The following is an 18,077-nucleotide window of genomic DNA, read 5'->3' on the forward strand; positions in this document are numbered from 1 at the left end:
TACAAAATCTAGTCCGGAACATATTACATGTTAATTATCAATAACCAATATTTAATGAATTAATAAATAAAAAAACTAAGACCTTAAAAAATTAAATTTTTTCACAAATGTTTCGATGATACTTCTATATAAATTTATTATAATTACTCATTTCGTTTTAAAATAATTGTTGTAGTTGGACATCACAAAAATTTAGGGGTGTTCAAAAAAACCAAAAACTGAACCAAATTGTCGAACCGAACCGAACCGAACTGGTTTTGAACTGAACTGGTTTAAGAACCGAACTGTTTTCGAACTGATTTTGTAAAACCAGAACTGAACCGAACCGGTTTTTCAATTCAAAAAACCGAACCGAACCGGTTTTTTGTTTAAAAAAACCAAACCGAACCGGTTTTTATTTCAAAAAACTTGAACCGAATTTTTTTAGACGTCATTAGGGGTAATTATGAAAATTTTGGCCTATATGAACAAAAAAATTAAGTTAAACCAGTTCAGTTTGGTTCAAAATAATAAACCGGTGCACCACTTTTATAAACCGGTTCGGTTCGGTTCTTTGAACTGAAAACCGGTTCAGTTCGGTTTTTCCAAACTGAAAAACAGTTCGGTTCAATTTTCAAATGGTTCTAGTTCAGAACTGAACTTTGCCCACCCCTACAAAAATTGAAGAAAAAAATGATAATTGAATGAAAGAGAATAAGAATTTTATCAAACTATTCATATAACTGTTAGTTTACTCCCTTCATCATAAATACTCCCTTAGAAATGGAGCCATGAATTAATTGTAGGGGAACTGAGAGTTTAAAAGTATAATTTAGCAAAGAGAAAATAATTTTTTAAATGCACAACATATACAAGAAATTATAAGATATATTCAAAATTAATATTGTCAAACAAAAATAAACACTTGGTTTATATTTTACTTAGTTAAAAGGTGTTTAAACTCAATATATTGAGTTAAAAAATCGTTATAAAATATTATATAAAGTTAAAAAAATAGAGACAAAATTATTAAAAAAAATAAATTATTGAAAAATTATAAAATTTTGGGGGTCGTGACCTCTCCCTTTTAGTCCGTCTCTATCCTCCTTCTAACTCACTGATACACACGATTAATTAAAAGGTTTGATTCGAATAAAATAATAAAATAATATTAAAAATTATAGTTATTTTAAAATAAATATTTTTTTGTACATGATTATTTTGGTGCGGAAGAAGGGAGTATAAGGGAAGAAGACATGCAGCCAGATTCAGTAATTCCCTAGGATCATGTATGAATGTGACAAATAAACAAAACTAGGTTTTATAGTTTGGACTACTTGTTACCTGCCACATAGAAAGGCCTAATAAGTATTGGCTAGTAGTAGTCATCTTTAATGGCTACTGGCTGCAGGTCACATTCTAGACTTTCACGTGTTAGACAATGTAACATACTACTATATAGTATGGCTTTCAATAATTAAAAGTATGATAAACTTTCACTATCTTAGATATATTTTTCTTCTCGTATCATATGGATAAATTCTCTGTAATTTCTTCACCTGCACTGCACCCATATACCATATATTAATTTATTAGCTGTGAGGTAGTGCCTCTTTCAGTTAAAGACAAGACCAAAATTGTGTTAGTGGATTTTTCTTTAAGCACAAATCTATTGAAGCTTTTCCCTTTCATACGTTTCCTTTGCTAGGAAGAAATGTTCAATACCAAAATCACACTCAATGTTCTTTACTTAGTCACCACGGGTAGTTAATATAAAAAATAGGCTCTTAATTGTATAACATCCCTCCCCACAATCTCCTTTAAGTGGCAAGTTTTTACCAGTCACTATTATTTTTTTACAAAAAAATATGTAAAAGTAGGTGGGTGGGTCTCCTATGCATTGTTTGTATTCTTTAGCACAAGACCTACATTCGCAAATCAGAATTTGAATACAAAATTTAAACTGGTTGTCGGTTGCCATATAAATGAGTTATGAATGCAATATTAACAAGTTAACAACTAATTATATAATAACTAATAATCGACCTTTTAATTAGATTATATCAATATTTAATTAATAATGCAATATTAACATGTTAACAACTAATTACACAATCCTTTCAACAAAAAAATAATAATTACAAAATTAATAATGACTTGTTAATTAGCTAATACTGTCCCATTTTGTTTGTTAAGAAATGCCATTAATATTTCAAAAATGTTAAATGTTCTAGTTCTTTATAATACTGTCCACAATAACACTATTATCACTCACTACTCAATTTTATACTCTTTTTATCATATACTAAGTGTCACATTAGCAAAAGAAAACATTATAATGTGTCACTTAAATTTTTTTAATGTAATTAATTATTTTCTTTCAATTTTATTCTCAAATTAATAATACATACATTATTCTCAATAACTGTTAAGAGCCAATTTCAAAGAACATGCCTACTAAGCCACAAGTTAAAATACACATAAATTTAAAATAAAAATAAAAAGAGGTGTCAAACCAAACTCTATACTAATAACCAACACATCAACTTCATCCATCTACCGTTAATCACAAATGAAATGTGAGAACTCAGTCTTTACTTCTAACCAATTATGATAATGTTTATTACTTCGGTAGGCCCGATTTGACTATAACTGACCCCAAGTTACTATGTTAGTCCACTTTAACCCGAAGAACGGAGGTCAATTGATAAATGAGGTGGGCATGGAAATTGAGGTCAGCTAAAAAGTGTGTTTCCTAATTCCATAACTTAGATGAGGCATTTTATCGAACAACTTACAGACTTGGCCGAACCACAAGGAATACACTACCACAAAGTGGATCTAACAGGGGCAACAACAAACACACACCCAAACCGGAAGTGTATATCTTTATCATGCGGTTTTGATGGAGGTCGAAAGAGAACCTGCTTATAAGAAGGGGGTGCAGCAGGTGGTAGATGAAAGTCAAAGCTGCTGGGACTTGTGTGGTCATATATTCCAATTGGAACAATCACTGTCCATTGGCAGAGTGTCTTTTGGGGCTTGTAGTATTGAAGAGAAAACACTACCTCGTGGTACAATTTTTCAAACACCACAACAACACTCTTGCAGAAGACATGGCTTACCAAAGACCCCACAACCGAGGTTTCACAACTATAGCACGCCCAACAAAACACACCAAAGCCAAAGCTAGAGCTCACATCAACCCATTGATCACCACACAAATAGTTGAGCAAGATTTGTATCTCCTCTGTGATTCCCCTATGGCTACGCGTAGTAAGAGGTAAGACAAAAAAAATTGACGCTCCAGGATTGAGAAATCTTCCCTGTAGATGAAGGGGGGGATAATGAGCATTTAGATCTATGAAGGGGAGGGGATCAGATGCGGCATAACACTCACTATTTTGACAAGGAAGAGGTGAGGCCCTCTAGTGAAGGGAGGAGGGCAAACCTGCCAGCTAGGCAAGAACAGTCGTGTCAGGTCACACCGTCACATTTGAGAAAAAACATGGTTGGTGAGACAATGGTGGAAGAAATGAATACATGAGAAAACAAATAAGAGAAACCAACACTGAAACCTAGTAGGTCCTAGGTGTTTAGATCCAAGAAAAGTATGGTGTACCTGGAAGAACCAAGGGGAGGATTCGCGACTAAACCCTAAGGTTGGAGGAGGCCTTTGGACACCGCAAGTTATCATTACCTACCATTCTATAGCTATAACAACACCATGTTTTTTATTATTATCAATGACTAGTAAATAGACTATGAAACAAGAATGAAAAGGAAGATCACCTATACAGAAGCAGAAAAATAAGAATATGAACCAAGTAAACAGATCGGCCAAATAAAAATGCAAACATTATACTAAAGCAATTGTGCTTCCACCTTTCGATTCACCGGTATTTTGCAATAATCGCAACCAAAATTGCATTTGTGTATGATAAAACTTCTAAATAATCCTTACTGTACATCTATCAGGGATTTGTCACATCAAAATAGACAGCCTGATTTTTTTGAAATAAAAATCTTGAACAGCGAGTAACTAAGGTTGTATAAATTGGTCATAATAGCCACACTAATCAAGGAAGGAATTAACTAGCAGCAGTACAAACGTTGCTTATAATGGTTGAAGTTCCTGCTCTGGAACAGCTACATCAACTGGCTTGTATGAGTGCTCTGCTTGCTGTCTGTTTTTCCAAATTAAGAATATTCCCAAGGCTGATACTCCAAGAAGCAGTGTAAGAAAAACCGCCAAAGACACGACCAAATAATATTGCTGCCACCAAGTCCTGCATCATCTCAAAAAAATATGTTAGCAGCATCCAAAATGGTTACAGATATAGAATAAGCACTAATCCATATATCCAATTAATAGAAGATTTTAGACATTAAAGCTATATGCACAAATGAAAAGTAGTATCCAAAGTCGGTAACTGAAATATGGAATGGAGAGAAAAGGTTGAATCAACAATTATGCAGGTAGGATGATGAGTTGCCAGAGCAAAGGTAGTTTTCCTACTTGACTTCACTTGTTGTCCCAAAAGTTTCAGAGTAGTTCATATGTCACTCAAAATATTTGTTTGCCAAACTAGTAAAATCATAAATATTTCCTCAATAAAGTAAAGAATTTTTAAGTTCTTAAAAATTAATACAAAATTAGAGCCGCATTTCCAAACAGTGCACCTCTCATAAGAGATAAAACATGTCATAAACAAAACGTGAAGTCCAAAATAGGACATAACAAAGCAAAGATGAATAAATATACATTGCCTGGAGAGTGTGTGGGTGTTAGAATTCATTGACACCAGTCACACCAGGTCTAATTTTTGGATTTTTTACATCACTTAATAACTTTATGTAAAATGTGAAATTAATCAATCAAATCATTGAATCATGTGGTATTATTTTTATGATCGCATATATCAAATTTTAAATAGTTTAGGCAATCGTAAGTCTGTAATCTTATAGTTCTAATTTAATTATTTTTTAGGAATATATTATACCTTACTAGTATATTGGAATAGTGCGATAAAGTACCGGTTTCTCTTTTTATATGAATTTTGTAAACCTAATCTACTTTCATAAGAATTTTTCAATTCATCAATAGGATTGGATTAAAGAAATTCACCGTGTACAAAAATGTATAAGTATACCCAGACTTTTACACCCAGTATAAATATGAAAAGACATGCATGTGTTTTACAAAATATAAAAGGTGGAAAGCAGCATATGACCCCAATACTCAAGCATAAAATTTCATAAATTAGTACGACTAACATGCTTTCCGAGTTCCAACTGATCTGAATGAGAGAAATTCAGAATTGTTGCATGCACTAAGAATAATAAAGCATGTAGGTAGGAAGCACAAGCATACAACGATATAGGACAGATAACTTTCTACCCCCCTCCTCCCCTTTCAAATATAAAACTTACCTTTTTGATGAAGGCTCAACCTTCCAATCAAGCAACTTATAACTTCCAAATGTGTCTGGAAGTTGCATGCGATGTTCAGAAAGCCGGGAAATTATACTCTGTAACATAAAAAATCACCATCAAATTCAGATGGGTAGTCTTCACATAAATGCAAATGCACAAATGTCAAATTACCATTGCAGTGGTGTTAGAAAAGAAATCGGCATATGGCCTTGGGGTTATGATCCATCTAGAGAGGGACCCATTTCCAAGTGAAGAAAAATTCATTAAGTGAACCTGCGAGCATTCGAATCAAGAATGTCACTATCATAAAGTAACAAAGCAGGCGAACAGGGAAAAATTAGCTAAAAATGCATATTATTTTTGGTTCTTTGGAAGGTTGACACATGACATGACTGAAAGTCTTACATCTAGGACCTACATAAATCCCAACCCCCTTTAGCAAATTCATCTAGCCAAGGTTGTATATGCTTATTTATAGTTAATTACATCCCATTTGAGCATCAAATTAATAAATTTTACTTAAAAAGATGTAATATTTCCTGCATCTTGGTGACCATTTTCTAACCTGTGATGTATTAACGTCTAGCTCATGAGCTATGAGTCCAGCCAACTCTGTAATGTAAGGCTTCATATCCATGTAACTGATGTTAAATGAAATTGCAACTGTTATTTGAGCAATTTGGAGTTCACCTGCACATTCAAGGCAAGGATAGGATATCAGTCATTAGTGAGCATATAAACTACAAAGGGATCACACTAATATAAAATAACACAACGCACTACTTTATGTAAAATAACACAATGCACTACTTTATGTAAGTTTAACATATATCCATGTTTAAACATGATACCTTTGTATGTACTAAAATAAAATTAGAATAGTATGAGATAAATAATACCTTGATGACTAATATACGGAGATACAGATGGAGCAACTGAAGGCTCAATTTCTTTGGTTGAATTTGTAACTTCTGAATTTGGGGGCACTGGTGGTGGGGCATCAGAGACGTGTAGTCTTTCCAATAACTCAGAACAATTTGTTTTCCAGAAACCAATTTTTGAATTTTCACGATCATACATTACAAGTGTGTTACGAACAAAGATACCTTCACAAACAAAATAATATAGGAATTATCACTGAAGTATAGTAGACAAACCCATAAATCAGAAGCTGACATCTAACACAAAAAGTATGAAATACCCACAGTAAACTAGTTACCTCCTAAAAGTGTAGTCAGATCCTTTCCATTTGAGAAAACCCCCAGACAATATGCCCCTCGTACTTTTGAATGCTTTATAAGAAGATAGCCCCAAGAAAAATAGGGATTAGAGAATCAGTCAACTTGTAAACACAGCTAAAGATACTAATTATCTTCTTAAATAACTAACCTGAAACAAGTAATTTTCAGGAGACAGTGACAACTTGTGACCATTTTCAAATACCATGTCAACCACTGGGAAGCTTTTAGAGAGTTGAGAGATATCTCTGAATTACAAGTAAATTTGAACCGTCAATAAACTGCAATAGGTTTTTGTCTTCACTACTTAATAATGAATTAATGATACATACATTCCAGCACCAGAAAAACATATATCCTTATAATTTGGATCTGGACCACTAATTTGCTTCAAAGAGGTAAGTTCCTTCATAATCTGCAAACAGATAAATACAAAAGCAAACTCACCAGACATATAAGATAAAGTTTATCTTTAAAGGATATTTTTTATTGTAAACACTAGCAGGCTATCTGGTTATAATATATAGTAATTAATAAACTGAACTATCAATGATGATGAAAGAATAAAAAGGACTCTCTGTGAAAAATGACACATACATTTGACTAATCCAATGAATTTTTTATTCTATGAGCTGATTAGGTGGACATTCCACAGAAATGAAGACCGAAATGCAGCTTCATAAGAGGTAACTTTAAAGAATTATTGTTTAAATGAGGTTCCAATGTTAAATGGTTAAAATTGACTCCAAATATATATTACATCTTGATTGGAAAATTCAGTGTGATTTCATGTAGTTATATATCATAGAATACCCAATAACTAGTACGGCATACACGTCATTCCTATTTGAGTAAAGCTAATCTACAATAATCCAGGGCACTTTTAGCTACAGTAATAAGGGAAATCTGTTTAGAAAATAGAAAGATTAAATGGTGTAAATTTTAGCATCCTTTTATAACTCAATGCTCTGAACAAACAACAATCCAAATATTTTTTATATTTGTAATGAAAAGGTAAAAGAAAGTTTAAATTTATTGAAGCATCAAAGTAATTTTCCGTAAGTGAATAAAATAAATGTACAATAAATTATCAATCAATAAAAATAATCAGGTAAATAATTTAAAATGTTTAAATCCTCCAACTTCATTTATCACTTAGCTAGGCCAGGAGCATAATTGTGAAATCAAGAATATGTAGGCAGCAATATATTGTATAATGGGCATAGGATTCATCAACAATAACAAGCAGAGGCAGTTCATCTTTCAATAATAAATAATCAAGCTAGCCCCTGAAAATGTTCACATTGACAAGTTTATAGGCCCCTTTAATCTATAAATTTCATCTCCACACCTGATAATGCATATTCGCAAATAGGAAGGCAACTCTACATTTTGTTTATGGCCTTAAAATACTTCCACAAGGCAACTTTACAATTAAAAGCGAAAAATGCAACTCAGAACATTCTACAATGATGATTGTGAAAGAACTTACAGTGCGTTTAAAAGCAAGAAATGCAACTTCTGGTAGGTATGCATAAGTGGTGCCACTATCCAAGACAGTTCCATACTTCCCATCAAAAACCTTTGGGTTTAGCCGCAATTGCTTCCCCGCAACATGTATCCCCTTCAAATTGATATTGTAATATGGACTGTTGCCATCCCGAAACTAGAGTAAATGTGAGATTAATCAAATGCATTTTTTAAGAAAATGCAGGACATCTCATATCTGTCAGATAAGGAATTTGACACACACCTTCTATCAGGATCTGAATGTGTAAAGACCATGTCAGCTGGGGGAGATATTCCACCAAGAATCATAGCACCTCCTCCAACATCCATTCCACCATAGCAGAGGGAGAATGAATTACTTATTACCTTTCTATCAACCAATTGATCCATGATACTTAGATCTCCACGGCCCAAACCCATGATCCCATCCGCACGCTGACTATAGATATCACCAGTCTCATCGTTTTCACAGCCAAAGACAGCACGTTGGGGGGCAAGCTCACTCAGATTTCCAAAGGACACAACATCCTCACCAAGGACTCCACTGCTACTACTCATTTCAGCATACTGTCGGTCATACATGCACTGCTCCCCATCATTGTCGCAGTTGCAATCCGGTGTGCATTTTACAGGTTGATAGGTTTCCGACAGGTCCGGCTGGAACTTAGGATCCTATTAAAATAAAATTGGGAACACAAATACTTCTTCAGATAAATCACAAGAGTTACACACAGATGATGAAAACAAATTCTAAATAAAATTATTTTTTTCCACAACCATTTCAAGATGGAATAATAATGTTCAGTGACAAAATAAGTATTCATAGCTTCCAATTGTCACTCCTCCATGTTCTACCTCACCTTTTTCATCACTTACATGAAAAGAACATCCTGCGCCCGGTAGTGAAGAAGTACACAAACTCAGCAACAAATCAAATACTATCTTTGTCTCATATTAAGTGTCATTTATTAACTTCTATTATATGATAAAATCAGATTCATATACTAAAGTACCAATTATTTAATAAAGTAGTTTGCGAAGTAGTTAGTAGTTATGTGGTTGAGATACAATAAATAAGGACATATTAGTAGAAAAATGTAGTTATGATTCATTAGTGTTCTAAAATGACAAATAATATCATAAAAACAAATATTTCAAATGTGACACTTTTTTTTAACCAAGGAAAGGGTGCAAGGGGCATTATTAGCGCCAACGATCCCAACTAAGTTGGCACCACCGACTCTAACAATCCTTTGCAGCACCAAATATTATTATTATTAATATAAAAAAAGAAAAAAGAAAAAAGAAAAAAAAAGTACAGAGGTACTCCCTCCATCCCACAATGTGTGACCCAAATGACCATTTCACATAAATTAAAAAAATGAATAAATGAAAAAGAGAGAATAAAATATTTTTAATAAATTATCCTTATCAACTATTGGTGTATTCAAAATTACCTTTAAGCAAAGTAGAATATAGTGAATAGAGAGTGATGTATGCATTATTAATTAAGGAGAACAATTGAAAAAAACAGTTAATATTAAGTTGAAAATTAAAAGGATAATTCGTACAATTTATTTTTGCAAATAGGTTAGCAGTAAAACAACGACTTGTATAAATAACATTTTTTCATAATCATGAGTGATATCCACAAACCACCAAGAGACGATCTTATTCACAAATTTAATAATCAATTAATATAATCATTAATTTCTAAACTTACATTAATAAAACAAAACAAAAAAGTGACATTGAAGAATTACATTACCTGATGTCTACCACAGTGTTCGCAAGTAGAACAGGGAACATACGTAACAGTACTCCCCGTATCAACAATAAGAGCAAATCTCTGCGGAGGAGTACCGATCCATAGCCGCGTGGTATAGTATCTAAAATCCATCGAATTACGCAAACAAAATAATAATAATAATATAATTAAACATAATAAAAATATCGTTTAAAAGAATAATCGTAGAGGAAGTGAAAATGCTAACTAACTAACTAACTAACCCGTTTAGAAAGAGATCGTCGTAGAGTCTCATGCGAGCGTTAGGATTGCGTTGGGATTCGGATCTCTGGAGTTGACGACGTGGATTGAATGCTGAGATGGAAGAATCGGGAGGAGAGAGATGAAGCGGGAGAATCATGGCGGGGCGAGAGGCGTTGCTACGATGAGTTCGTAATAATAGGAGGTTGTTGTTGTTGTTGGAGTTAATAGAGAGAGCAAAGAAAGGATCGAAGAGGGAGAGGAAAAAGATGGAGATGAGTTGAGTTGGTGATGCCATCATGATTGCGATTGGTGTGAGGATTGGGTTTGGTGAGTTTAAGAGGCGCGTGATGGCGGTGATTGATACGAAAGAGAGAGTGAAGACAGTGATGCGAAATGCAATTCTTAACTCTCGATTACGCCAAGAAGGAAGGAGGGAAAGTCAAGCTCTTATCCTTTTCTTGAATCAACGTAGCTATTTCCGTTCCACTTTTCTTAAGGAAATAAATCATTTTCTTTTTATTTTTGTCTTCACCTATAATTTAATGTGTAAGTGATTATTTTAAGAGAAAAATGATTGCGCATTTTTCAACCAATTTTAGCTGTCTAAAATTTGGGTTAGGTCAATTCACTTATGAAATTAGTTATCAAGTGATAGTTATCATCACCGGTATATATATGGTCAGGTCATATTTCTTCTAATATTATATTATAAATATATCTCTCTCACATTTCCAATCGGACATTTGAGGGTGATTTAAATAATTTAATAGGGTGACTCAACCAATCTTCAATAAATTTTGATACTGTGTATAAAAGTATTTCTGAATATATTTCAATAATATAAAATAATACAAAAACTAATTTGTTAAATATACAATTCTAAACTTAATGGACAGTTTAATAACCACTATTAATTTTATCATCTAATTAAATGTCATCATAACATAAAGTCAGATAATTGTTGGTGTAAAACTATTTATTTATGAAGATAATACATGTCCATTAGATTTTTTTAGGGACCATGTCCACTAAACTTACAGCTTCAACCCTTTTTCATTTATTAAGTGAGATTAAAAAAATTGCCTTCCTAGGATCACAAAGTTATCCTTGAAACCAATGTTTGTAACTTTCCTAGGATCACAAAGTTCAACCCTTTTTCAGCATTATATGTAAGATCGCTTTGATTAATGCAAAATAATTATTTTCACAATAAATTTGTTAATAATGTATATTCTCTTTTCAAAACTATCGTTCAATTCAATTATCAAGATAAAAGTAGTTAATTTTTTTATATTTAATTATGGTGATTTCTGTATAAAAAAAAAACTAATCAATATTTCTGTAATTTGAATAGTCTTATATAAAAGACCGGATATTATTACACAGGCGTTATACGTTCTAATGTAGAAAAGATTTTCAGAGACAAAGTGCGTAAAAATAAAATATACCTTATCGCCTGGAGTATGAAGGAGGAAGGATGGCAGGTAATTTACCTCACACAAGAGTGGACAAAACAAAGTTTGGAGTGGAGCTGGTGGATATATACTTACGGAAGGACAATACTAATGTGCTAAAAATGGAGATGATTACTAATACTAGGTGATGTGGTCCTGTGGAGCTAATATCAATATTTTGAGAGAAAGCAGGCTTACTTAACAATAGTAATTGAATTTTCTTTTTGTTGGTGAGAACTTAGTTGATTTATCACAATGTTGGAGTTGAGACACATCATAGTTGTACCGTTTGTTATAAACTATTTTAAAAAAGCTATATCATCGTAATTTATACACCATTTGTTTTCTCGTTAGGCGACCTTCATGAAGCTACGTTAACCGCATTTGAATGCAATTAAGACCGTAGCACAACCTGTATTTAAAATTAGTTTAAAACTAAAATGTAGATGGCTGAAATTAGTAAAATTTATAGCCATTTACAAGTGTGTTTGAAGATTGAGGAAATTGGAGTAGCACCGTTAGTCAAGTCTGCAATTTGTGATTCATAAAAATCACGCGAAGATCACCTTGAGACGCAAGAAAAGTCCATCTGCAGCATATCCAACATATGCTACAAAAAGGCAGATGGTGAAACCTGAAAAGCATAGATAGAAGGAGGCTCACATAAGTTGGTTTGACCCTGTGAGGTTGTAAACTACTTTCAATATAACGACTATGGTTAGAAGAAGGAGCCACATTAAATGGCTTAGGTTCTGTTTTGAAAACAGAGCAAACTTACGATCAAACCACTGTGGAGCTTTAACCCAAAATTAACCGTGTTTTCTATTTGTAGTAAAATTATGCATATTACAAAGGATGTGTAATAACTAATAAAAGATAAGAACGCAAACAATAAATGAAACAAAAAAAGTTATTGCCTTGCCAACCCATTATCTTCTTAACACTTGCGTTAGTTCCAGAAGTTGTTGAGATATACCTCAGAAGAGATGCAAGGGTGAAACTTTCTTCAAGCTCGAAAGGCATGAATGAAACGTACACATACAATTTGAAACAATCCTTCATCAAACTCAAAAACAATCCTAAAAGTTGAAAGAAGCATCACAAATGCCTCTGCTTCCACTGTATTTCAATTGGTAGCATCATAGTTCACCTTGTTAGAGTATAATAATAAAATAATTCAAGTGCTTGAAATGATAATATCAGCTTGAGCTACTTGTTTATGACATGCACCATGTAGGTTCTATCCCTGATAAAAAATAAATAATTATTTACAATTTAACCACAAAATAACATCCGTAACATCATAGTTTTAAAAGGTATGATTAAAGCTTCATTGTAAATAAAATTTTACAGTAGTGCAGTAACATCTACTTTGACTTGTTTCATTGAAGTACAGACAACCAATAAGGTACTACTGCGCCTGAATCATTGCAAGTTAGTTATTATACAAATAACAAGCATTAGTATGCCGAATGAGAATAGGGCAAAAATATCAATTAAAAATCCTTTAGCAGCATATAGCATGTCCTACTTCATGATTTTAAGGAATAAAAGATTGACTGCTGAACTTTCCGTGGCAGCAAATGTCTTTGTGACTGCTTAACTCTCCGCGGTAACAACTGTCTTTGATTGAGTTAAACTTTGCCAAGGTGAAAAGGTAAAGGCACTTGAAATAAGGTAAATTATGAATGCAACATATGCAGCTGTTATTGTGGACACAATAGTGGTGAGCACTGCTCCATTCACTTCAGAGGAAAAGAATTCCAGCAAAAGATAGCCATTTATCACTATCACCAGAGCAGCCACAAGCCAGGATATAATCTGTATTGAAATCATAAGGCAATCATTCATGAGCATGACTATTATACAAAATTAATCCAAACAAATTGAGCAGAATACTGCACAAAGAAGTGTTGATATTGATAATACATCCGTAGTCCCCAGATGCTATGGTTTAAGAAGAATTTCCAAAAAGTCAAAAGCATCAGACTAACAATATTGTCCGCACCTAATCAATAAAGATTCAAGAAATTAACAAGCAGCACCAATCCATACTAAAAGAATATGAATGAGGCCATGAGGGGGTGGAGAACAAAAAATCAGGCCTTGAAACTAGTCTCTTCGCAGTGTTGTCAATCGTGGATCGCAGAAAATAGCGGTTTGTTCACATTCCGCTACGATATAGCACCGCAATAGTGACTATTTGGCTACACTTTGTACAAAATAACCTATCGCAGAACAATAGCAATTTGTTCAAATTCTGCTATGCTATAGCAGCTATTTGATAACACTGTCTCTTCGGTAAGCATGTGACAATCTTGTTGGACTTAAGAAGAGAAATTATCAAAATCTCATTGATAGGCATTATTTATCACATATATTGATTTTAGTTTTGAATTATCTCTAGCCCGAAAAGCAAAACAAAATAGGAATACATTGGAACATTTCTGAACTATATCCTCCCAAGATTTTATATAATAGATATATGAATACATATATGGCAACTTCATACCAAATGGATTAATCTGGCATTTCATAGTAACACAAACTGACAATGGGTAACTAGTAGAACAAGTGGAACCAAAATGCAAGAAAATCGTATACCTTGAGGCCAGACCCAATCTTGAAGGTGCCCATTATCTGTTCCTTCGACACCAAACAAAGCAAGGGAATCAATGCAAAGGGGATTTGCACTGACTGAAGAACATTGAGCCATTCATTCAGAAGATCCAATGAATCCTCTGAGGTATCGAATATAAGAGCAACAATCATGGTTGGGATGATTGCAAAACTCCGCGTAATCAACGCCCTTATCCATTTCTTCAACTTCAAATTCAGAAAACCACCCATGATGAATTGTCCAGCATATGTACCAGTAATAGTGCTACTTTGACCAGCTGCTAATAACCCAATACCCCATATATACAGGATTGGGAATACTCCACCTCCATACTTCTCCTGAAGGTACTGCCCTGCATTTACCAGACCGATGCGATTCGCTATTTCGGTACCATAAAAGCCCTTAGCAAACACAGTTGTGACGAATATATTGATGACAAAGGAGACAACAAGGGCAATGGTAGACTCTATGGAGTAGTAATTTATAGCTTCTTGAACACGGCCTTTCTTTTTCGGATCAACCTGCCTTGATTGAACAAGAGCAGAATGCAAGAATACATTGTGAGGCATAATAATGCAACCTACAACTCCAACAGCTTGTTGTATAGTTCTGGAGCTAAGTTTAGGAACCAAAATACCTACAAATATAAAATCCAAGCATGTATCAGATATGAAGCATATGCATACCTCGAAAATTAGCTTGCAAATTAAGACAAATTTGCACATGTTTAAACTCCAAATTGATGAAATAAACTCCTTACCAACAAGAACATCAACCCCGTCTGGCTTTGCTTCACCAAACATCCATGCAAATGAGAGAGCCATTATAGCAATCAGAACAGCAAAAAATGCTTCCAATTTCCTCACACCATAGTTCTCAAGAAAGAGAAAAATAAAACTGTGACAAGGCAATCAAATAGAAGTTAAATGTTTAGTTTTGAATACTATACCTTGTTAAACAAGTACAAATGCTTGTTTCAACTTTCAAAGGCTTCTTAAATGTAAAAAAAGAAAAAGACATTTGATCATGGACTCATCAATATTTCTGATTTTGAACTTAATAATTGCGATGAATATATTCTTTCCCAATTAAAACATCTTTTCATTTGAATCAATTCATGAAAGAATGCAACTCTTTGTTAAGAATTATTTCCCTTCATCAAGTGATGTGACCATGTGAGGTCGTTGGTTTCTTACTCAAAACTCTGCCAAAGACAGAACTCTAAATCCTTTTCTCTTGATGCATAATTGAAGTTAGAGAACTATTGTTCTATGAACTATCATTGAACAATATGTTTGATAGTGGATGTGCAATCCATAAGAAATTTCAAAGTGTGCTGAAGGAGATTCAATGGTACTCTATTGCATCCAATTTAGCAAAAATAATAGGAGCAAATCAAACTTAAAGATTAGGGTCCACATATTTGGAGTAATCGTACGATAATTTTCTTAATTGCTATTCAATTTGTTGGCAATTTGTTGGAGCATCCTCACCCATACAACTTTATCTAACATTTATCCTCTAAAAACTGCCATATAACCCACTCCACGTCCCATAATTAACATCAAGAAAACCCAATTCCAAAACAATTATAAGATAATTTATCTAATTTACCTATACTTAAGACCATAATCAAGGAAGTTACGGGCCATTTATTTTGTGAAAACATTTCCTATTTTCATTTACAAAAATTTGTGTTAATTTTACTCATTAATAAAACAATGAAAATGTCCAAAAAAACAGTTTTCATTATTCTGGAAATGCATCTCCATTAACTAATATTACATCTTATCTCCACGACAATTGTTTATTTCAACAGCATTACGAAAATACGAAATGTTTTCACAGAGTAAAAGTCCCTAATTTTGTTTGTTTCCCATTGGTTATCTCTACCATAGTTAATCCTATTTGAGACGTCTCGAGCACTAAACATAATAACAATTTAGAGAAAATGAAATTACCAATCTAAAGCTGTGATGACAACCCCAGCCCAAAGAGGAACAAGACCATTACTCAAAATCCTAATAGCAATAGCACTTCCAATAACCTCTTGAATATCAGAACCAATCAAAGCAACTTCAGTCATCAACCAAAGAACAATCCTAGCCCAACTAGGATACTCATCTCTACAAAGTTCAGCCAAATGTCTACCAGTAGCAACACCTAACCTTGCAGACAAAAGCTGAATAAGAAGTCCCATAGCCGTGGCCCACATAAGAAGCCATAAAAGAGAATAACCAGCAATAGCACCAGATTGAAGATCTCCTTCCAAGTTTCCAGGATCTAGAAAAGCTATACTCATTAGAAAACCAGGGCCACTGAATAGCCATAGTTTCTTCCATGAAAAAGGTGGGATTCGAATACCGTTGTCCACGTCAGCTTCGTAATCTTCGTCTCCAACTACGATTACTTTTTCGGATGAATCGTAAGCGGTTTCTTCAAGTAATAGAGGCTGTTGTTGATTAGACATGATGAGAGAATAATAAGTAGCGTTGTTGCCACGACACTGTGGTCTATTTTTAGAGGTTGGAAAAAGGAGGTTTGAAACAACTCACTCTTTGAGTGGAAGAGTTGGAGTTTTCAAAATCCAAACGCACTCTGGTTTCTGAACTTGCTTCTGGCTTATCGCTAAAGGAATAAAAAATGAAGATTAATCAGAACTACGCTTGTGGTCCCCACTTTTGGTTTTTTAAGCAACAATGAAAGAGTAGATATGCACATGTGATATATCTCGCCTGAGATTTCTTTTCTTTTTTAATCATTTTCAAAATGGCTCATCCTAATTTCGTTTGTCTAATTTCATTGCTTTCTTTAAATTATAATTTTATTTATAAAGAAGATATTACCAAAATGTAAATTTTGTTCATTTTTATATTTTGGCTGTATCATCATTTTCGCGTGTTTTTGTAAAGATGTTAACTCAATGCAAAAAAATTATAATAATATTTTTTATATGGACTACAAAAAAAAGTTGTATTTCAGTCTAATTGTATGTATAATTTTAAAGTTGTATTGAGATAGGAGTATTGATATCTTCTCTTAATTCAACCTTCTTTTATCTTTTGTCATCTAACTAAAAATAGAAAAGAAACAAAAGTAGCTGTGGGACGCAGCAACAAATAATTTAAAGTAGAAAAAAAACTTGTAGCAATAAATCTCTAAGACAAAAACAAATTATTTAATACAAAGAAAAATATGGTTATAAAGTGTGTGGCCGGTGATTTAGAATGAAAGAACAATTTTATCCTATAAAAATTTATGAATCTAACATTTTAAAATATACTTATTTAATTAAAAGTCGGTCATTCAATTGTTATTTAATTGTATGTTTTGCCTAAAAGAAAATATAAGATAGTATATTTATGATTTATATTAATTATAAATAGAATAATTTTTTGATATATTTGACAAGTTGTCGCTAATAAAAAAAATGAAAATTCAGTGAAGAAAAATATGTAATTTGATTTAAATCAGTTTTTGTGATATTTTATCATGGGGTTCTAACAAAATCAAATTTATAAAAAGTTATAATTTTTTACGAAAATATAATTCACTAATTATAATTTTCTCTGTAAATCATACAAGGGACATATATTTGTCATAATCACTTAATTAAAATAGTATTATTTCCAAATCAATTAGTTAAAATTACTATTATACACGAAATAAATTGTTAGTGATAATATTTTTAAAATTGTTATTATATACAAGATAAATTCTTATTGAAATAATTAAATTATCATAAACAAGACAAATCGGTATCGAGTCAGATTAAAATAAAAATAAAAATATCATATATGGGACAAACATTTGTTATTGCATATATCGTTGAAATTTGTCTTTTAATATTG

General features: G+C 32.9%; 2 protein-coding genes across 2 annotated transcripts; both read right to left on the reverse strand.

Annotated features, from left to right (window-relative positions):
• Positions 1-3,824: 3,824 nt before the first annotated feature.
• On the reverse strand, positions 3,825-10,634 carry LOC101503909 (aspartic proteinase 36-like). Its single transcript, XM_004511819.4, has 12 exons — positions 10,173-10,634; positions 9,931-10,051; positions 8,407-8,834; positions 8,146-8,302; positions 6,986-7,068; positions 6,805-6,901; positions 6,635-6,707; positions 6,315-6,521; positions 5,981-6,105; positions 5,587-5,688; positions 5,413-5,510; positions 3,825-4,268 (listed from the first exon to the last, which is right to left on the reverse strand). Exons 1-12 carry the CDS (start codon positions 10,448-10,450, stop codon positions 4,097-4,099), a joined length of 1,941 nt encoding a protein of 646 aa, XP_004511876.1. The 5' UTR covers positions 10,451-10,634; the 3' UTR covers positions 3,825-4,096.
• Positions 10,635-12,910: 2,276 nt separating this feature from the next.
• On the reverse strand, positions 12,911-16,927 carry LOC101504230 (metal transporter Nramp3). The gene is made up of 4 exons (XM_004511820.4): positions 16,188-16,927; positions 14,987-15,123; positions 14,211-14,863; positions 12,911-13,427 (listed from the first exon to the last, which is right to left on the reverse strand). The coding sequence occupies exons 1-4, from the start codon at positions 16,694-16,696 to the stop codon at positions 13,206-13,208; spliced, it is 1,521 nt and encodes a 506-aa protein (XP_004511877.1). The 5' UTR covers positions 16,697-16,927; the 3' UTR covers positions 12,911-13,205.
• Between the last annotated feature and the right edge of the window lie 1,150 nt (positions 16,928-18,077).

This window comes from Cicer arietinum, chromosome 8, assembly GCF_000331145.2.
Source record: "Cicer arietinum cultivar CDC Frontier isolate Library 1 chromosome 8, Cicar.CDCFrontier_v2.0, whole genome shotgun sequence".
In the NCBI taxonomy this organism is placed as follows: Eukaryota; Viridiplantae; Streptophyta; class Magnoliopsida; order Fabales; family Fabaceae; genus Cicer; species Cicer arietinum.

Coding starts and splice junctions, on each gene's coding strand:
- LOC101503909 (XM_004511819.4), bottom strand. CDS start 10,450: ATGATGGCATCACCAACTCAACTCATCTCCATCTTTTTCCTCTCCCTC. Junction 6,902..6,985: donor TGTTTTTCTGGTGCTGGAAT/GTATGTATCATT, acceptor CTTGTAATTCAG/AGATATCTCTCAACTCTCTA. Junction 5,511..5,586: donor TTTCTAACACCACTGCAATG/GTAATTTGACAT, acceptor TTTATGTTACAG/AGTATAATTTCCCGGCTTTC.
- LOC101504230 (XM_004511820.4), bottom strand. CDS start 16,696: ATGTCTAATCAACAACAGCCTCTATTACTTGAAGAAACCGCTTACGAT. Junction 15,124..16,187: donor GTCATCACAGCTTTAGATTG/GTAATTTCATTT, acceptor GCCTTGTCACAG/TTTTATTTTTCTCTTTCTTG. Junction 14,864..14,986: donor CGGGGTTGATGTTCTTGTTG/GTAAGGAGTTTA, acceptor TTATATTTGTAG/GTATTTTGGTTCCTAAACTT.